The sequence below is a fragment of the Cannabis sativa genome, chromosome X (genome assembly GCF_029168945.1).
Source record: "Cannabis sativa cultivar Pink pepper isolate KNU-18-1 chromosome X, ASM2916894v1, whole genome shotgun sequence".
NCBI classification, from domain to species: Eukaryota; Viridiplantae; Streptophyta; class Magnoliopsida; order Rosales; family Cannabaceae; genus Cannabis; species Cannabis sativa.
Window position 1 is genome coordinate 39746449 of NC_083610.1, and position 21387 is coordinate 39767835.

A 21387-nucleotide genomic window follows, 5' to 3' on the forward strand; every position below is an offset into this window, starting at 1 on the left:
CGAGAAATACTTTCTACTGACGAAGATGACCGAATCTATGATGTTAGATACAACAGTGGTGGGTCTCGATGGAGACGCTCTCTCTTGGTTCCAATGGCAAAATCAGCGGCGACCCATTACGTCATGGGCGATGGTCAAGCATCTGGTTCTCCTTCATTTTCGAGCAGTACCCGTGGGATCGATCTCGGAGGAATTTTTATCGATAACTCAGACAAGCACCGTGAAGGATTATCGTGTTCGTTGGGAAGTGTTAGCTTCTCGGGTCACCGATGTACCCGATCACATCCTGGAAGGTAATTTTGTAAAAGGGCTTAAAGAAGAAATTAAAGCTATCCTCCATATTCTACAACCCAAAGGCCTGGCCCAGATTATGGAAACAGCCCAACGAATTGAAGAGGGTCATTATTTAATGGGCCCGACTTCAAAACCCAGTACCCACAAATCGTTTTTGAGCCCTATTTTGCCTACCCGACCTAACTACAATCCTTTTACTACACGTTCTCAATATTCAACAACATCTACCAAACCTCAGAATTACTCGTCCCCTTCCATGGCAACGACAACCTCCAAGGCTGGCAGTAGCTGACCGAACACCATGAACTCCTATAAACGATTGACGGAGGTAGAGTACCAGGACAAACGATCCCGTGGGCTGTGTTTTAAATGTTATAAGAAGTTCCACCCCGGCCATGAATGTGAGCATAAGCTGCTGCAGATTATACTTACCAATGACGAAGAGGAGTCCGACAGCCCCGATGAGAACCTGCCCCTATCCCCAGACTCCGGTGATACTATTGTCATTTAATTTAATTATTAATTAGACATATAAAGTCTGTTAATAAATAAATAAACCTAGAATCTCTTTTCTTTACAATTTCACCCCTGCTTAGTGAAAATTCACAAATCATACATAGTCTAACTTTAGAATTATACTTACCAACTTTGTCGCTTAATTCCTTAATCGGCATCTCCACCGCCCACGCAATGAAACTTGCTGGCCATATTGGGAAACACCCTGTGACGGTGCTAATCCATAGCGGTGCCACCCATAATTTCGTGTCAATGGAGGTAGTGGCTGCAGTGGGATTGCCTCACTGCAACCACTTGTTACGGCATCCTATTAGGGACAGGCGGGAAGGTGCGGACTGAGGGTAATTGTGCGCAAGTTGAGTTGGATTTGGGCGCTATGCGCGTCATTACGGATTTTCTTCCCTTGGAGTTAGGAGGAGCTGATGTAATCTTGGGAATTAAGTGGTTAGAGACACTTGGGAATATGAAAGTGAATTGGAAAACCATGGTAATGAAGTTCAAAACAGCGGGTACTTGGGTGACATTACAAGGGGATCCTAGCTTGTGTAAATCCCCAATTTCACTTAAGGCAATGATGTTGACAGTGGAAAAAGGAGGGGAAGGATATTGGGTGCAATTAAATGCCATCTCCACTGCTGCCATGGAGGAACAGCCACCACCTATAGCACCTATTGCAACCCGCCTGGAGAAGTACAAGGATGTCTTTGACATGCCACCGGGTCTACCTCCAATCTGTTCTCAAGAACATGCCATCACTTTAAAGCCAAGCACCGAACCCATTTCTGTGAGGCCCTACCGATACGCGCAGATATAAAAGGGGGAAATAAAGAAAATGGTTCGAGAAATTGTTGGAATTTATTTTACCAGGATCTTAGATCTACTCACAAGTATGTTGTTTAACACCCTAAATATGAACTTTCTAAAACGATAAATAAACACATATAAAGTTAAGAAAACCTTACATTGATGGCAGCGGAATAATGTCTCATTCCACTCAGATCTCTAATCCTTGTATCCTTTCTGTCGCAGAGTATTATCAAGATCTGAGCCCGAATGTCCTTCTCTTTGTGTGTGATCCTTCACAGTCTTCCATTCTATGATTGAGGTACCACTTGCTGTGTGTGGGCACTACTCTATCACTGAGGGTTTCGAAATTATGAAGAGGAAAAGAGAGAGGGTAGGTTCGGCTATAGAAGAGAGAGGGAAGGCTCAGTTTTCTGAAAAAGTAATTTTCTGACTGAAAGCTTGTTGAAAACTTATGATTTGACTGAGCCATCACTTTCTATTTATAGGCAACTACTAGGTTTAGGTTAGTAATTATTTGGCATTAAAATAATGAAAATATCAATTTGAAAAACCATCCCAAGTGGCCGGCCATAGGTGTTAATGGGCCTTACTTGGATTTTGCAGTTTTCACAATTTTTATTTCTATTTTCTCAAAAACGCCAATTTTTCAATTCTAACATTTTAAATGCCAAAACTAATTATTTAATAACTAAAATAGATTATTAAATAATATTGTCATTTAATTTAATTATTAATTAGACATATAAAGTCTGTTAATAAATAAATAAACCTAGAATCTCTTTTCTTTACAATTTCACCCCTGCTTAGTGAAAATTCACAAATCATACATAGTCTAACTTTAGAATTATAATTGATTAATCACAAATCAATTATTGAGTCTTACAAGTAGTATAGTCTCAACTAGAATGGGGACCATGGATCTATATGCTGAGCTTCCAATAAGTGAACCGAATTTACTAAGTAAATTCCTACTTATTAATTCCTCGTTGAATCCACTCTTAGAACTTAGAATTGCACTCTCAGACTTATATAGAGCATATTATATGTTCCACGATATAGATATGCTATCTCATTTAACCATTGTTATAATCTTATTGTGATCAAAGATCCTCTATATAGATGATTTACATTGAGATGGGATAATTTTACCGTTCTCACCCCTCAACGTATTTTGCCCCTTAAAACACTTAGCTACCTGTAAATGATGTTTAGTGATCTAAGAATTAGTCACTTAAACAAGAGCTCATCCATTTACTTCCATTTAGCTAAGCTCGAAGGGAATCATCACTTGACTTCTATACACCAGTAGAAGCTATAGATTCCATATTTATGTTCACCACTCCCACTCAATCATACTATCATGTTCCCAAAATATACGTATCACCCTGACCCGAAAGTAGGCTTAACTAATAAATCAAAGAACATGAATAGCACTCCTGAGTTGAGCCTAAGCATATCAGGATTTAGATTCTTTTAATCTTAAGATCAACTACTGATATTGACTTGGAAAGATATAACGGTAAGTTTATAATATCTTAACTAAGTTGCAATATCGGTCCAGTCCAATGTATACTCCATACATTTGAAACTAGTATACTTTACCAATGTCCTGGAAAGAACATAACACTTACTCCAAGTGTAAGTACATATCATCGCTGATTATCACATCAGTGTAAATCCAAAACACTGATGAAACAGGGACTTAGCCTTTTGATTCATATAATCACAATCACATTCCACTGTGTTGACGAAACTGTAATTGTGAATAAACATATGATCTGGACTTAACTGATTTGTGTATAAATGTAATAAACATATTAAACCATTAGCATGTAAAATTCATGCAAACATAAATCACTTCAAACTTCTTATATTGATAACTAATCAGATTGTAAATAGTTTTATTTAGGGCACAAAACCCAACAGAAATGTATCAGGTGGGGATTGTTCAGCCTAGCACAAGCCCATTTTCTAGCCTAGTGTTACTAGTGAAGAAGAAGGACGGTAGTTGGCGATTCTGTGTGGACTACCGAGTGCTGAACCGGGAGACAGTAGCAGATAAGTTCCCTATCCCAGTCATTGATGAACTTTTAGACGAACTACATGGCGCCACTATTTTTTCTAAAATTGATCTGAAGTCAGGATACCACCAAATTCGAATGGCACCCCAAGATGTGGAAAAGACAGCTTTCCGCACTCACAAAGGACATTACGAGCTTTTAGTGATGCCCTTCGGCTTAACAAACGCCCCAACCACGTTCCAAGCACTCATTAATGAGGTATTTCGTGATTTCCGTGGAGATTGTGTCTTAGTATTTTTTGATGAAATTCTTGTGTACAGCCCCTCTCTTGAAGCACACATTGTTCACCTCGAGTTAGTGTTGGCAAGGCTCCAGCAACATCAATTGTATGCCAATAAGAAGAAATGCTCGTTTGCTCAATCTCAAGTTGAATATTTGGGCCATGTCATCTCATCACAAGGAGTGGCTGCAGACCCGAGTAAAATTTCAGCCATGGTATCCTGGCCGACTCCTACCAACATTAAAGAATTGCGTGGCTTCTTGGGACTTACGGGGTACTACCAAAAATTTGTTCAAGGGTATGGAGGTGTTGCTAGGCCTCTCACCAATCAACTTAAAAAAGATGCTTTCTCTTGGTCACAAGAAACTCAAGAAGCTTTTGATCAACTCAAGCAAGCTATGTGTTCAGTTCCCGTGTTGGCACTTCGGGATTTTAAGGCTCCTTTTGTGGTGGAAACAGATGCTTCCGGCACTGGCCTTGGGGCTGTTCTCATGCAACACAGTCGCCCCATTGCTTATTTCAGTAAGGTCTTATCCCCTCGTGCGCGCATGAAGTCCGTTTATGAGCGTGAGTTGATGGCGACTGTTTTGGCGATTCAAAAATGGCGACCCTATCTCTTAGGTCGCAAATTTGTGATGAGAACGGACCAACGGAGTCTCAAATACTTGCTGGAACAGCGTTGGGTTTCCATGGAACATCAGAAGTGGCTGACAAAGCTCCTGGGGTATGACTTCGACATTCAATATAAACCCGGTCTGGAGAATCGGGCTGCTGATGCTCTTTCATGAGTCAATGGGGAGGCTTCTCTTGCTGCCATTTCTGTCCCTAATTTGCTATCTATACCAGATTTGCAAGTGCAGATTGCAGTGGATCCTAGTCTATCTCAAGTGATCAAAGATTTAGCTCGAGGATAAGATGGTGGGAGATTTACTATGGTGCAAGGGTGTCTCAAGTTGAAGGGTCGGCTGGTGTTACCAACGACATCTCCTTTCATTCCCTTACTGCTCCATGAATATCACAGTAGCCATATTGGGGGCACTCTGGGGTGTTCAAAACATTTCAACGGTTGGCCTCTGAGTTCTATTGGCACGACATGAGGAAGACAGTGCAACAATATGTGGCAGGATGTGCTATTTGCCAACAAAATAAATATTTGGCTCAATCACCTGCTGGTTTACTACAACCCCTGCCTATACCGGAACAAGTTTGGGAGGATATTTCTATGGACTTCATCGAAGGTCTTCCCAACTCTAATGGGTTTAATTCCATTATGGTGGTGGTTGATCGTCTCACAAAGTATGGCCATTTCATCCCTCTCCGTCACCCGTATACTGCTCCTACGGTCGCCAATATTTTTGTCAAGGAGATTGTCAAACTTCATGGTGTTCCACGCTCCATCGTCTCGGATTGGGATAAGATTTTTATCAGCCTGTTTTGGAAAGAGTTGCTTCGCTTGCAGGGCACAACATTGAAACATAGCAACGCTTACCATCCTCAATCTGATGGCCAAACTGAAGTGGTGAATCGGTGCCTCGAGACATACTTGCGCTGCTTTGTGAGTTTCAAACCCAATCAATGGGTCAAATGGTTACCGTGGGCAGAGTATTGGTATAATACGTCTCACCACTCTTCGGCTGGCATGACTCCTTTCCACGCATTGTATAATCGCAATCCACCTCCTTTATTTCGTTTTGAACCTGCTAGTACCAAGATTTCAGCTGTTGAAGAAGTGCTCCGAAACCGTGATGCTGTTTTGGTATTGCTGAAACAAAACCTTGCTCGTGCCCAGCAGAAAATGAAGGCCCAGGCTGACCGCAAGCGTCGCGATGTTCAGTTCCAAGTAGGGGATCAGGTGTATGTGAAACTTCGCCCCTACCGCCAACGCACCATTGCCAAACGTCCCAATGAGAAGCTGTCTCCCCGATTCTTTGGTCCTTTTTCCATCCTGGCACGGATTGGACCTGCTGCCTATCGCCTTCAGCTTCCCCCCGAGGCTTCCATTCACCCCGTCTTCCATGTTTCTCTGCTGTGAGCTGCACTCGGTCCACACTAGCAAGCCTCCCCTCTTCCCCCTGGACTCAAAACCAACTTAGAATGGTTGTTGGAACTTGAATCCTTGCTCGCCATTCGCCCGGGAACACACAAGGCCAGCCCTCAAGCTCTTATCAAATGGAAGCACTTGGCTGATTTCGAATCAACATGGGAAGACTTTGTTGTCATTTAGTCCCGATTTCTAGATTTCCACCTTGAGGACAAGGTGAAACTTCAGGCCGGCGGTATTGATAGACCTACACTCACTTTTGTTTACGCTAGGAAAATGTTTAAAACACCTAAGGATGGGGCAGCAGTAGAGGATAATTCCTCAGTGTAAATTCTGTTATGTGGGGTTTGTTGGGTGTAGCTGAGGTGTATTATAAACCTCTAGAGTCAAGCTATAAATAAGAATTAGTTTCCTTTTGTGAGTTTTGTCAAGTATTCTGTAATAGCAAAGAGGAGAGTACAGGCTCTCGAATACCTGGATTTTCATCAATACAATTTGATTTTCTCTCAACTTCTCTTCCTTTTACTCTTATTTTACTGGTTTATACTAATTGGATAGGATAATCCTATCACAATGTTAAACCTATTTCCATAAAATGACACCTGCGTACCAAACGGCCCTTAAACGTTTAAGTGCTTTGATCAAAATGTAGTAGTTAGTTTCTTGTGTTCTATTTAGTGTAGTGTAAAGTATGTGTAACTAAATTAATTTTAACAATAAAAATGGAATAATATATTTTTTTGTAAGGAAAAATGAAGTAAAATTGGTTATAATACACTTTTTTGTTTGTGAAAATTAGATGAAATATGAGATTTTATCAAAAAAAAATTACAAAAATATGGCATTTATAGGTTTGCCACTCTTCTATGGTATTTTTTCACATTTAAGATCTTTTATGGTATTTGATATGCCATATTTTTGTAAACCTATTATCCAAACTCATATTTCATTTTTTTATTTCTAACTTAATTAGTTTTATTATTTTTTAGTTTATTTTACATTTACATTTTAAGATTTCTTTCTATTTAGAAAATTTACACCAAATACTAACTTTTTTTTTTCAAGCATTACATTTATAATTTGACAAAGAAATTTTTACATTTATACTTTTCTTAATTATTTTTTTTCTTTTTTACTATTTTTTACTTATTAAAGCTTTAAAAAGCTTTTTTTTTTTTTTTATCTTTTTTATATATATTTTTTAGTCAATTTTGGCTCTTTTTTTTTTTTTTAAGTCAGTTGCTGACTTTTTCTTTTCTTTCTTTCTCTTCTCTCTCTCTAATTTTTTTTTTATCTTTTTTTTTTTTCTAATTTCTCTTTGTGTCTCTTTTTTTTTTTTAATTTTTTTTCTCAAACTATATTTTTTCTCTTTGTATATATATAAATGTATATAATAAGTGTACATTTTTGAGTCTTATTTTTTTACAGAAATTAAACTTATTTTTTTTATTTAAACTACTATTTATTTATTTTTTTGTTTTTTGTTAAAAACCAATTATTTTATTAAAATCAGCAGAAAAAAAAAACCAGTTTCATCAACATCATCATGAAAAAAAAAACAATATAAAAAATCATAATCTAAAAAGAATACATTTCATGAACATTGAAAGAAACTAATAATTTCATTAAAAGAATAAAAAAAAAAATAGTTTCATCAACAAGATAATGAAAAAAATTACAATCTAAAAACGATACTAACTTTAAAAATTAGTTTCATCAATATTAAAAGAAACTAATTATTTCATTAAAAGAGGCAAAAAAAAAAAAAATAGTTTCATCAATAACATAATGAAAAATACACAATGCCTAATAACTAAACTTTTACAAACGATACTAAATTTAAAAACCAGTTTTGAACATATAAATTTTATATGAATACCTAATAGTCAAACTTCTAACTTCATTCTTTATTTTGGCATTTAATTTTTATATGCTTGCTCAAAAAATAGAATTGATTTAAACATACATTATGTAGTAAATATAACAAAGAGAAACAGAAATTAAAATCAAAGAGAAAAAAAGAAACAAATAAAATTAAAGAGACGAAAATGCAATAAAAACCATAAAAGAATAACAAAAAAAAAATAGTGGAATGTGAGAAACCAGTTATTAAAACAACCAAAATAAAAACAAACAAATAAAAACCAGTTTCTTGAAATAATCAAATAAAAAATTGAAACTTAAAACTCAATTATGAACAACAATAAAAAAAACCAGTTATGAAAACTAGTTACTTAAAAAAAAAAACAAGTTATGAAAATAATAAAATAATAGGGAAATTTTTATATATATACATTATATACATTAATATTACAGAAAAAACGTTATATAAAAACAATCCATGGGTATGCCGTGACACGTCATCAAGCATACCGTGATTAGCTTCGATAATTTTGGAACCACCGGTGATGAAGGAGACGCGCCCACAATTCCATATTTCTCGCCCATCTCTGCGCGTGGTTCTACTGATTAAAACAGAAAGCTATAAATACCATAGGAATAATACACGAAATCGAAAAACAGAAACCAAACCAAACTTGAACGAAAAAACACCATTGACGGAAAATAGAGACCTCGACGAATCTGAAAATTAGAGAATCGATCATCATATCTCTCAAAACTGTTGCTGTATACAACAAGCAAATCATCATCTCTCTAATTCGACCTACAATTCAATCGATCAATAAACCTATGAGCTGATCACAACAAACAAAAAACGAAAACCAGAGATCGTTGCTTCGAGGAAGAAGAAGAAGAAGTACGTCAACTACAACATCGAAAACTAAATTTGAATACGGTACCTATTATACATTACGATACATACTACTGCTTATAACACATTACACCTTCCAATTCCTGAAAACACCTAAAAATGCATCATGTTTGTTAATTTTGTTAAACATGATTATTTGACAATTAATCAGTACTAATCAGATAGTTTACCAATTGTAATCATAACTGATAGTAAACTAATCCATACTAAGTACTTTAAAAAATACAGTACACTATAAACCTTCGTAATTGTAATCGCTCCAATATTATAGTTCAACATATAGTCATCTAATTCGTAAAACTGCATATAGACCTTACTATAATAAATATAAAATTTAGTTTATGAACATAACACCTATTACATGTTTATTATTTTTGTATATACATAATGTTTACTGTATACAATACTTAACATGATTAAACTAAACAAATCACGCAGGAATATGGATGTTAGAACAGTGATTCTTTTTTACAATGGAACTTGGGTTGACAGAACAACATACGTTGATTATGAAGTCGAAGGTATACTAATTCCAACAGATTGTTCACATTATGAGCTTTCTCACATAGTATACGAAGCTTTGAATTTGGACAGAAACAAATATACGATTGATCTTCAATTTCAAGTAACTGAAGGCATACCACCAATAAGAATCAAAGATGATAGTGGATGCAAGTTTTATGAACAAATACGAAGGGAAAATGATGATAAGACCAAATATTCTATCTGTGTTAACATCTCAACATCCACAACCGACAATGAACACAATGATAGAGTAAACTATACCTACAATGGGGAAACTAGTTTACAAACAAGGCAACTGATACCAATAAGAACAGAATATGCAACAAAGATGGCAGATTATGTGATTAAACAAACTCAAAAATCGATGGAAGAAAGCTCCGAAGCAAATCAAATAATTTCAAATCCTAAAGTTGCTGAAATACACATTGGCCAAGTTTTTGCAAACAAGGAAACCCTCCAACAAGCAGTAAGCCTTCACTCAATAAGATACAATCAACCTTTCAAGGTAAAAAGATCATCAAAACTAGACTATAAACTAGTCTGTATTGATGATAACTGCAACTGGACATTCTTAGCATCAAAACATGGAAAGACTGACATGTTTATCATAAGAAAAATAGAGCATACTCATACATGTTCATTGGACATTACTTCTGGAGACCATCCTCAAGCTACAAGCAACCTGGTTGGAAAGGTTATAAAAAATAAGTTTGTAAACCCAAAAAGAGATTACACTCCAACAGAAATTGTGGATGACATGGCAGATGATTACAGTGTCTCTATATCTTACCAAAAAGCATGGAGAGCTAGAGAAAAGGCAATTGTGGATGCTCGTCGCTGCCCACAAGAATCATACAGTGAGATACCATTAATTTTATACATGATGCAAATATCAAACCCAGGTAATAAAATACTTCGTCAACATAAAGTAATAATATGCTACATAGGTATTTATACTATAAACTAATTGGTTACTTTTGAAACAGGAACAATTACAGACCTAGTAACAGATGAAGATAACAAATTCAAATATCTATACTTTGCAGTAGGTGCTTCAATAAAAGGTTGGCAACACTGTACACCAATAATAGTCACGGATGGAACCTTTTTAACAAACCAACATGGAGGCACTTTGTTGATAGCAAGTGCACAAAATGCAAATAGACATATATTCCCACTTGCATTTGCAGTAGTAGATTCCGAAAATGACAGCTCTTGGGAATGGTTTCTTCACAAAATAAAGGAAACTTATGGCGAAAGAGAAGGTCAATGCATCGTATCAGATAGACATGAGAGTATACTAAAAGCAGTAAAAGAGACCTTTCCAGATATAATGCATGGGGTATGTTGTTACCATTTGATGAAGAATATAAAAATGAAATTCAAAAAAGGAGGTGATGAGCTCAAGATTGCATTTAATAGTGCATCTAAAGCTTACAACATAGAAGATTTTGAAAAGAAGATGCAAGACTTGGAAAATATAGATGTAAGAATAAGAGATTACTTGGTGAATGAAATTGGTGTCGAAAAGTGGACAAGACTATATGGCATGAACAGGAGATACAAAACAATGACATCAAATATTGCCGAATCAGTCAATGCAGCCTTGAAAGCAGCAAGAGGCCTACCCATCGCAACTCTACTAGAATGCCTACATTCATTGGTGCAAAGATGGTATTGGAAAAACAAGAATAGAGCCCAAAAAACTACAACAACACTGGCAAAAATACCTGAAAAAACATTAAAGAAACAAAGAGATATGAGTTTAAAGTATAAGGTAATTATATATACAGAAAAATAAAAATTGCTTACAAACATATTTACTCTGCTGTAAACTTAATAATCGTTTACTTGATTAATACAGGTTGAAACAGCAAACCTTCTGGTATACCAAGTACACGACAACACAGATATCACATAGTAAACTTGGAGAATAAAACATGCAGCTGCCAACGATTTGAATATGATGAAATGCCTTGCTCTCATGCAATGGCTGTACTAAGCAAAAGGAACCTGTCTTGCTACAAATATTGCTCATACTACTACACGAAAGAAGCTTTTATGGCAACATATGAAGACAGTATACTCCCATTAGGTGAGGCAACATCATGGAATATACCAGATTTAATAAAAAATATTGTAGTCCTCCCACCTAAACATAAGAGAGCTGCCGGAAGACCAAAGAAACAACGATACAAAAATGGACTTTAAGCAAAAGCACAAGTGGTATGCGGTCAATGTCGCCAAAGAGGACACAACAAAAGATCATGTAAAAATGACCCAGTACTAAAACCACCAAGAAAAAGAAAAAGATCATAAGATCCTGAGGTAAAATAAATAAATGTTGGTGTAACCATCAAACATGGTTACTAAATAGACAGTATACAAAAACAGTTTACAATGATAATTGTTAGTTGATAAAGCTTTTCAATGTATTAATACCAACTTTTAATAAAATGATTACAATTCGCTTAGATTCAAGTAAGTTTTTTTTTGCCTCTTCTATATGAAATAATATGTTAAAAATAACAAGTTACCAAATATATGTACAGTTACTAACTGTAATTTATTTACAACCATTTTAATGGTTAATAAACCATCACATTGGTTTATACCACTTATAATGGTATACAGAAATGTCATTGGTTTATAAGATCAAACAAAATTAAACAAAAATTACATAAAAAAAAGCCAGAACACTAAAACTAATTTCTAAATCCAAAAAATTAACATATTGTCTCACAGAAATACATAACATAAAAACTGCAAACATACTGTGCCAGTAAACAAAAAGGTTACTTCAAAAATAAAATAGGCAAGAGTCTCCTAAAATATTACTGTTCCAAACAGTTACTTAAACAAACACAAACATAAACCTAAAAACAAAACAACATGACATAAAAATACACATAAAGTTCAAAAAAATGTAAACTAATAATCCAACATGTTGTTCTATTACAGAAATCTATGGCATCCTTCCTGGATTCTCCGAAGTAGACTCGTACCCACCCAACTCCTTCTTCTTTGCATGAACAAACAGATCAACACACAACTTCTTACGAGTGAATGCAATGTCCAACTTCTTAGGAATCTTATCAATCAATCCATGCATAAAGAAATGAGCATACTTTATGATAAAAACACCACAATCACTACCTCACAAAATAAACCCATAACAATTGTCAGATAACAAAAAATAAACAATAACATAGAATCATAAATATAAAAAAAACAAAGATAGTTACCTATCCTCTTGTTGTGGCAAATTATCAACCACGACAATATCAAACGCATCAGTATCTTTTTTACCTTGCCAGTGCTTACTACTCCTGTCAATATCTTTTCTCCCCTCATAGAAATTAACATGTGACAGCAAGATAGGAATTATTACAGCAAATGCACGAACAAAACTCTCTGAGTTGTTCTTGTACCTCCCAAACCTCATAGAATTTAACACTTTTAAGCATCTCATCTTAATGTCAAGAATACACAATATCCAATGAGCAAGAACAATCACGTTAACAGGCATTAGAACGAAATCAAGCTCAGCCCAGGGTTTATTGCATAACATATAAAAACCCGCTATGTATGCAGCTGCCTTAGAATCCTTCTTAATCGAATCAACATTTTCACCACTTGCAACAAACTCACTATATAAATCGAAAATTTGAGAAGCAAAGAAGCAATCAGTAGTGTTATCAGAAATTTTCACAGACTGGTCATACTTTAACTTCTTTCTCAAATAGTAGAAACAAACATCAATATGCTGCAATAAACATAAAACAATCCAAAGTTATAAACAAATACACAGAAAAAGTATACAATAAACAAAAAAAAATATATATAATAACACACTAACCGAGCATGATAAGTTCTTCCCAACAGTAAGCAAATCATAGAACCACATCTTATCGTAGATTTGACAAACCACAAAATCCAATGGAACCTTATGACATTCTTTAAACTTCTTCACTTTGTTTTTATCATTAAACCCAATCTTAAACCACTGATCAAAAGATTTAGCTTGCACATCATCAATCACATTGAAAAAGCCAAATCCAAAAGCACATGATCCAGGACGTCCACCTTTTGGTTTACCAATACTACCTGAACCAAATTCTGTGGTATACGGACTGTTGTATACAGAACTAGGTTTCCTCTCTCTATTTCCAACTGTAGGAGTTGCTTCCTCCAATTTTATAGACTTTCCCTAGCATTCAAAACAATTGCAAACAAATAAAAAAAAGGAAGTGAAAAGAAAAAAAAAACAAACTACCAAATAACATAAATAAAATAAAAAGAAACCTTTTTCAAACTGTCTTCATAGGAAACCAAATGATCATTAACAACCTCCATGGTAGATACAGAAAAGCTTTCTTGAGAACCATGTTTCTTCTCAACACCAACAACATCAGTCTTAAAATATCATGCAAAAAAAAAACAAAATATATGTAAACATAGTAAACCAAAATCAATACTCAGAACATAAACAAGAATAACAAAAAAAAAAGTAAACAAACCTTGTCCAACCCATAGGTAGATAAAACATCAGCATTTGTTGCCTCTAATTTATTTAAAGACTTATCCTAAAAACAAAAAATAAAAATAATTAAACATGACAAAATGATTCAAAATATAAAATAAACTAAATAAAAAAAGTATACAATAAACAAAAAATGACAAACCTTTTTAATGCTTCCCTCGTAAGCATCAATCTTTTCATTTATAATCTCCAAAGCAGACACAGTGATACTATCCTCAGTTCCTTGACTATCAAACAACTTTCCCTTACTAGCAACACCTTCAACATCATTTACACTTGCATCTACATCAACTGCTCTGCCCTCAACATTATCTTTATTACTCCCATCTGCAACATCTTTTGCTTCTTCAGTATTCTTTCCCTCAACATTGTCTTTATTTGTCCCATCTGAACCAATAGCTTTAACAGCATCACCACCCCCCAAACCCTGTAAATATACAAAACAAAAATAAAGAACATTTGACAGAGACAAAAAACAACAGAGTAACAAATCATCTAAATAATGAAAAACCTAAAAATAAATAAACTTGCCTGGTCATCTCCACCATCATCTTCATCCTCCTTAGATTTTATAACAACATCCTTAAAAAGGCCATGATCATCAACAACTTGTTCTTCATCATTCAATTTATCAGTATTCTTTTTTTCTTCAGTAAACCAATCAGGTTTACTAGAAATAAAACTCATAACATCAAATGAAGGAGCATCATCATTAAAAACCTACAAAAAAAAAATAAATCCATTAAACAATAAAAACATTAATAACATAAACAAAAAATATTCAATAAACAAAAAATATTCAATAAACAAAAAACAATATACTAGTTTACAAAACAAAAATAACCTGAGTATATTAAATATTCTCATCGAGTCCAACAGTTTCAATTGCATCTTGACTTTTCACATCAAAAACTTCAACATCATTTAAATCATCATTCTTGCACAATAAAAAAAACAAAAAAAATCAAAACAACATATGAAAAAAAAAAAGAAACATCTAATAAACTAATAAATAAACATAATTGATAACTCTAAGATTTAGAGTTATTTTCATATCTTTAAGCTTGAATTTAATGTGAATTGTGGAGCAATTAATGTCTATACTATGTAATTGTGTTTAGTTTGTTGTGTCTTTGTAATAATTGGAAGTGTGTGTGTTAGTAAGTGTTAGATGGACTTATGTTGTTGTTTTTATGTGTTTCAAGCAGAAAAAATACAAGAATAGGTATTTAGAAATGTTTGGGACAAGGAGAAAAAGGAGCAGGAAAATGATTATTGCTGACTGGCATTGCTATAGCACTCATCGCGTAGCAATTTGTCAGCCCAGTAAGTTTATTTTGGCAGATAGTCCAGCTGGCTTTAATGAAAAGAAAAACGAGCTGAGGTGGCGGAATTTGGCTATTGACTCAACAAACATGTGGAAAATGAAGGAAAAGTGGGTGATGATTGGGATTTCCAATTAGGGTAAACTTTGGTACCCTAATTGGGGTGAAAAAGAAAAGAGGAGGATATTAGAAGAATGGTGGCTGCACCTGAAGAGAGTACGAAAAATACAGCAGAAAATGTTTTCTAAGTACAAAGAAAGAAGAGAGTACAAGGAAGAAGAAGATTGAGAAGAAGGAGAAGAAGGCAACTACCAAAGGAAGGATTTGAGCTCATCACTCATTTCTCTTGCTCTCTACTTCGTTTGTATCATTTTCTTCTCTTTAAGCTTTTCTTTAACTTCATGAACAATACATTTTCTGGTTTTGAGTTTCAAATTTCAGCTATGAACTAAACTTTTTTTGAGATTTGGGTGGTTATAAACCCTTGTATGGACTAGTGTTTTGATTTTGCAATGATGAAGTAATCTTGGCTTAGTTCAATTAGTTGTGATGAAATGTTGAATGAATGTTAATTTTTGGCCATCTTTAACATTTAGCAAGCTAGATCTTACTTGGAAAAGTAAGACCTAGTTGAACCCTTCTAATTGATGCATGATTTTTACCTTTACTTTTAGGTATTAATTAGTAGTGAAATAGGAATATTTTGCTACCATGTATAACTAAGGATTTGATGCTTTATTGGGCTATTTGTGATCTAAACTGATGTAGGAATGCATTGTGAGATTATGAATGGTTAGTTGCAAGTTTTGGAAAAAGCTTGCTGGTTTTTGTTGAAATTTGTTAACTCTGCCAGGATTGCTGAATCATTGCTGGGTCATTGCTGTATCAACTGGGACATACAAGTGGAAATTAATCACCCAAGTCTAATTTCCAAATCTGAAATTACCACCATTTTAAACACTTTTAGTTTCTTATTTTTAGTTTATTTAGTTTAAAAAATTAGTTCTCAAATTTAGATTCAAGGCTATAAATTTTTCTTGTGAATTGATGTGTGATTTTATTTTATTTTTATTTGAAATTCTTAGAATTACTTTTAGTTGATTTAACATTATTTAGTAAAAAGTCCCTGTGGAGACGAACTTTGATTTACTTATCATTGTATTACTTGTTTGTGATTGTGTACACTTGCGCAATTATAAAGCAATAGAATTTTTCACAACAAGTTTTTGGCGCCGTTGCCGGGGACTTTAAGTTCTAAATTTTGTTTTATCAACTAATTGACATTCTAAGAATTTTTGTGCTTTTAATCTTGTTGGTTTGTCTTTGAAATCTCAGGTATCTATAGTGCATGAACCAACAAGAGGACTTTGAACTTGCTCCTATTGATCCCGAGATTGAACGTACATTCCGAAGAAGAAGAAGGGTTCAAAAGGCTAAGGGTCGAGATATCATGGCTGAAAATTTTGATGATGATGGGGTTGCTCCACAAATTGCTAATCCCGTCATGTTGGCAGATGATCGAGCAAGGGCTATAAGGGAGTATGCAGCCCCCATGTTTAATGAGCTCAATCCAGGCATTGTGAGGCCTGAAATACAAGCACCGCACTTTGAGCTCAAGCCAGTGATGTTTCAAATGCTCCAAACCGTGGGGCAATTCAGCGGGATGCCAACTGAAGATCCTCACCTCCATCTCCGTTCATTCCTGGAGGTGAGTAATTCTTTCAAGATCCAAGGAGTAAGTGAAGAGGTGTTAAGGTTGAAGCTATTCCCATTCTCACTACGAGACCGAGCTAGATCATGGCTCAACACTTTGCCGCCTGATTCTGTGACCAATTGGAATGACCTTGCTGAGAAGTTTCTGAGGAAATACTTTCCTCCTACTAGAAATGCAAAATTCAGAAGTGAGATCATGTCTTTTCAGCAACTTGAAGATGAGTCCACAAGTGATGCGTGGGAGAGGTTTAAGGAACTTTTGCGAAAGTGTCCACATCATGGCATTCCACATTGTATTCAGATGGAGACTTTTTATAATGGCTTGAATGCAGCTTCTCGAATGGTGTTAGATGCATCGGCCAATGGTGCTATTTTGTCGAAGTCTTACAATGAAGCATTTGAGATTTTGGAGACCATTGCAAGTAACAACTATCAATGGTCCAACACTAGAGCTCCAACAAGTAGAAAAGTGGCGGGAGTCCTTGAGGTGGATGCAATAACAGCTTTGACAGCTCAAATGGCTTCCATGACGAATGTTTTGAAGAATTTGAGTATTGGGAACGCTAAAAATATTCAACCAGCTGCTGCCATTCAAAGTGATGAAGTCTCATGTGTGTTTTGTGGAGAAGGGCATGTGTTTGAGAAGTGTCCATCTAATCCGGAGTCCGTTTGTTACATGGGAAATCAGAATTTTAATAGAAACAATGGGGCATTCTCAAACTCTTACAATCAATCTTGGAAGAATCATCCTAATTTGTCTTGGGGAGGTCAAGGAGCAAGCTCAAGTACCGCACCAGCCCAAGGAAGACAAGCATATCAACCGGGTTTTTCACAACAACCCCGACATTCACAACATGCTCAAAATGCCCAACCAAGTTCTTTGGAAAGTCTAATGCGGGATTATATGGCCAAAAATGATGCGGTGATACAAAGTCAAGCTGCCTCTCTTCGAAACTTAGAGTTGCAACTTGGACATTTGGCCAATGAATTGAAAGCTAGGCCGCAAGGTTCTTTGCCTAGTGACACGGAGAATCCAAGGAGGGATGGGAAGGAACAATGCAACGCCATTCAGCTAAGGAGTGGCAAGAATCTGAAAAATTCTGAGGAGGAAATAAAGGGTAGTGGGGAGCCCACTTCAATCCAAAACGACGAAAAATTGAGTAAAAAAACTGCCCAGGAAATTGCTGATACCAGACCAGTTGATACAGCATCGGGTCAGCAATATGACAGTCAGCAATCCGCACCAGTATGTACTAAACCACCCCTTCCATTTCCTCAAAGATTTCGAAAACAGCAGCAAGATGGACAATTTAGGAAGTTTTTGGATGTGTTGAAACAACTCCATATCAATATTCCCTTGGTAGAAGCGCTAGAGCAAATGCCAAATTATGTCAAGTTCTTAAAAGATATTTTGACAAAGAAAAGGAGGCTTGGCGAGTTTGAAACGGTCGCTTTGACTGAGGGTTGTAGCGCTATGTTGAAGAATAAAATTCCACCTAAATTGAAAGATCCGGGCAGCTTTACAATTCCAATTTCTATTGGGGGACGGGATGTTGGAAGAGCTCTTTGTGATTTGGGAGCTAGTATTAATCTCATGCCCATGTCTATTTTCAAGAAGTTGGGAATTGGAGAAGCAAGGCCAACCACCGTCACTTTGCAACTAGCGGATCGTTCCATGACTCATCCGGATGGAAAAATTGAAGATGTTTTGGTACAAGTAGATAAGTTCATCTTTCCGGCGGACTTCATTATTCTTGACTATGAGGAAGATAGGGAAGTTCCAATCATTTTAGGGAGGCCATTTCTTGCCACGGGAAGGACTTTGATAGATGTTGAAAAAGGAGAGCTCACCATGAGAGCTCAAGATGAGCAAGCCACATTCAAGGTTTTCCATCCCATACGTGCCCCGGATGCAATAGGAGAATGCTTAGCAATTGGAGATATGGATCCTAACATGGTTGAGGAGTCCAAATTCAAAGTTAGTAAGAAGGTGAGAAAGAAGATTCTCCTTAAAGAAATTGCTAAGGATCACGAGGCACAAGAAAGCAAAGACAAAGCATCATTTGACTCTAAAAAACCACCCAAAAAGAAGAGAAAGAAAAAGAAGCTTAGTAGAAAATTTCGGTCTCAAATGTTTGAAGTTGGGCAACAAGTAATTTTTTCCAACTCTTTAACGAAGGCTACTCATGGACGACTAGATTCAAGGTGTGATGGATCTTTCTTGGTGGTGAGAGTATACCCCGATGGGGTGGTGGAACTTCGTGAAGCACTTTCAAGAAGAAAATTTTTAGTGAAAGGCCAAGGAGTGAAGTTTGGGAGTGGAGAGGTCAACCGAGAAAAGGCCTCTATTTCCTTGAAGGATGCTTGATGTTTGTAGTTTGGGGGTGCCAAAAGAAAAAAAAAAAAGAGATTGAATTGAAAAAAAAAAAAAAAAAAAAGAGAATGAAAAGAGAAAAAAAAAAAAAAGAGAAGAAAAAAATTCAATAAAGGCACCCCAAGAAAAAAAAAAAAAGCAAAAGAAAAAAAAAAGATAAAAAAAAAATTATATATATATCTATATATAGATATATTATAATTAGTTTAAATAAATGTCATGGTGAAATTGAGGTTGTGTTCTTTTCGTTGTGCAGAGAATCAAGTGAAAAAGGTTGTGGAAGTGAAGAAATTTTGATTTGGGCAAAAGCACTAAGTTTGGGGTGGCAGGTTGCTGTTCAGTTGCTATAGCAAAAGCTTAGCAAGAAGTGTTTTGGGTAATAGGCTGATCAAAGGATTTGGGGTTTTGAAAAAAAAAAGAAGAAAAAAAAGTACATGGTCTGAATCAAGAGGAACATGTGACAATTCTGTTAATGATGCAATCATTGGGCACAACTCTTTTTCCTTAGCCCAATCATTTGGATTTATGTACTTTAGTTGACCTTTCCATTCAAAAATGCCAAAAAAGCATATAAAGATTAACTATGGGATTTTCTTTTTTTGGTTTTGGTCAACTGGGCCCATGATGTTATTGACTAGCCCACCTCCTCAATCTCAGCCCAAATCACTCTCAACCCTACCCCATTCACACTCATCATCCTAATCAACCTCACCTCCACGACCTAACCACACCACAAGCGCACCTCCACCACCAGAATTCACCCGTGAACACCATAGCCTCCGTTCAAGCCAAGCTCGACCCAGCCGCATCCAAGCTCCAGTCGACACCATTTCACCTGAAACCGAACCCAAAATCTCACCTAAACCCGAACCTCCATTTCCTCCATTGAACCCGTCGCCACAGAAATCGCACCAGCTCCCACACTCGAACCAGTGCACCACTTCCATAGCCTCAATCCGAACCACCATTGTTAACTCAACCCATACCTCACAGCACTCATCTCAACAACATTCAATTCACAACCCGTAATCACCTCCGAAGCACCCCAGTCGCAGCTCCACCGTAACCAATATCCAGCAGTCATCCACGCCACCATCAAACTCGCCCTCACCAGATCGCACTTCAACCGCCAGCTCCGTCCAATAACAGCCGCACCTATGAACTCACCTCTGTACAAACCCAACACAACAACCCGACAGCGACACAGCCAGCAACTCAATCTCCTCTCGACTCAATCTGTACCATGGACCAAACATCTACCTCAGGTCCATCCATATTCGACAGCGAGCAATCAAGAGTGAGCTTTTAATTTTTCATTTTATATTCGAACAATATCTTGGCTGCCGCATAGTGAGTGAATGTTTGTGTGTGAAACAAATTTTTTTTGAATTTGGATTGGTTAAAGTGGTTCAAGAGGTAGTTGTAGTCTTTGATTTGAGTATTGTTGATATTGTGGAGTTGTTGGGAGGACATTGAAATGTTGGAGTAGTTTTGAAAAGTTTTTGAATGCTCTCTTGGTTTGATTGAAGGACATCTTGATTTATGGGTGTTGATAAGTTGTGTTAAAGTTTTGAATTTGCATTGGTGATCAATTGGTGGGTTTGCCATGTGTACTAGTTGCTGATTGTTAGTGTGGTTGGTGAACAAGGGGCTGTTTGTTGTGTGTGTTTGGTTGAAATGTTGACCTCTTGATTATATGGAAGTGTGAATCATATATACAGGGGGATTGTACCATGGCTAGTTGAGGTGTGAATTATTTTTGTGCATGAGTTGCTGTGAAAGTAGGTTGATGTGGTTGATCAGATTGGGATATTTTTGAACAAGATTGGGTTAGGGACAGAGAAGTACATTGTAAGAGATCTTATTGTGTTGAGGGGCAGCAGTGAGTAAGACAGCAAAGAAGAATTTGTTGTGTTGGGGTAGTGTGCAATTGAAAAAAAAAAAAAAAGAGAAAGACAAATGCCTAACAGTCAAGAAGGTCACGCCACAATTTGAGCCCAAGTTCCCGCCATTTCCTCATCTCGACCCGTGGACTGGACCATCAGCTTCGAACACAGAGGAGCCCCACAAGGACTCCGAGTAGAGGGAGTTTTCTAATGCCTAAGCTATTTTATATTTTTCTATTTTGTGTCATTTTTTTTTAGTTTGTATTGTGCTCATTGTGTGTTGTCTTTT

The 21387-nt window shown here is 36.1% G+C and overlaps 2 protein-coding genes and 1 non-coding gene across 3 annotated transcripts; 1 reads left to right on the forward strand and 2 right to left on the reverse strand.

The window, feature by feature from the left end:
- The first annotated feature begins 9174 nt into the window (after positions 1-9174).
- Positions 9175-11178, forward strand: LOC133032154 (uncharacterized). The gene is made up of 3 exons (XM_061106013.1): positions 9175-10159; positions 10244-11034; positions 11122-11178. The coding sequence occupies exons 1-3, from the start codon at positions 9175-9177 to the stop codon at positions 11176-11178; spliced, it is 1833 nt and encodes a 610-aa protein (XP_060961996.1).
- A 1044-nt stretch (positions 11179-12222) lies between these two features.
- LOC133032155 (uncharacterized) lies at positions 12223-16815 on the reverse strand. The gene is made up of 9 exons (XM_061106014.1): positions 16810-16815; positions 14678-14737; positions 14332-14520; positions 13943-14227; positions 13778-13843; positions 13563-13673; positions 13117-13467; positions 12503-13023; positions 12223-12409 (listed from the first exon to the last, which is right to left on the reverse strand). The coding sequence occupies exons 1-9, from the start codon at positions 16813-16815 to the stop codon at positions 12223-12225; spliced, it is 1776 nt and encodes a 591-aa protein (XP_060961997.1).
- Positions 16816-17016: 201 nt separating this feature from the next.
- LOC115721477 (small nucleolar RNA R71) lies at positions 17017-17123 on the reverse strand. Its single transcript, XR_004012498.2, has one exon. It is a non-coding gene; the product is annotated as a small nucleolar RNA R71 (small nucleolar RNA).
- Between the last annotated feature and the right edge of the window lie 4264 nt (positions 17124-21387).

What these genes read in the sequence shown, in the direction of transcription:
- LOC133032154 (XM_061106013.1), top strand. Translation starts at nt 9,175, where the DNA reads ATGGATGTTAGAACAGTGATTCTTTTTTACAATGGAACTTGGGTTGAC. An exon ending in GATGCAAATATCAAACCCAG is followed by an intron (nt 10,160 to 10,243) that starts GTAATAAAATAC and finishes CTTTTGAAACAG; the next exon opens with GAACAATTACAGACCTAGTA. An exon ending in ATATGAGTTTAAAGTATAAG is followed by an intron (nt 11,035 to 11,121) that starts GTAATTATATAT and finishes TGATTAATACAG; the next exon opens with GTTGAAACAGCAAACCTTCT.
- LOC133032155 (XM_061106014.1), bottom strand. An exon ending in ACGAGGGAAGCATTAAAAAG is followed by an intron (nt 13,844 to 13,942) that starts GTTTGTCATTTT and finishes TTTTGTTTTTAG; the next exon opens with GATAAGTCTTTAAATAAATT. An exon ending in TTGCCACAACAAGAGGATAG is followed by an intron (nt 12,410 to 12,502) that starts GTAACTATCTTT and finishes TTTGTGAGGTAG; the next exon opens with TGATTGTGGTGTTTTTATCA.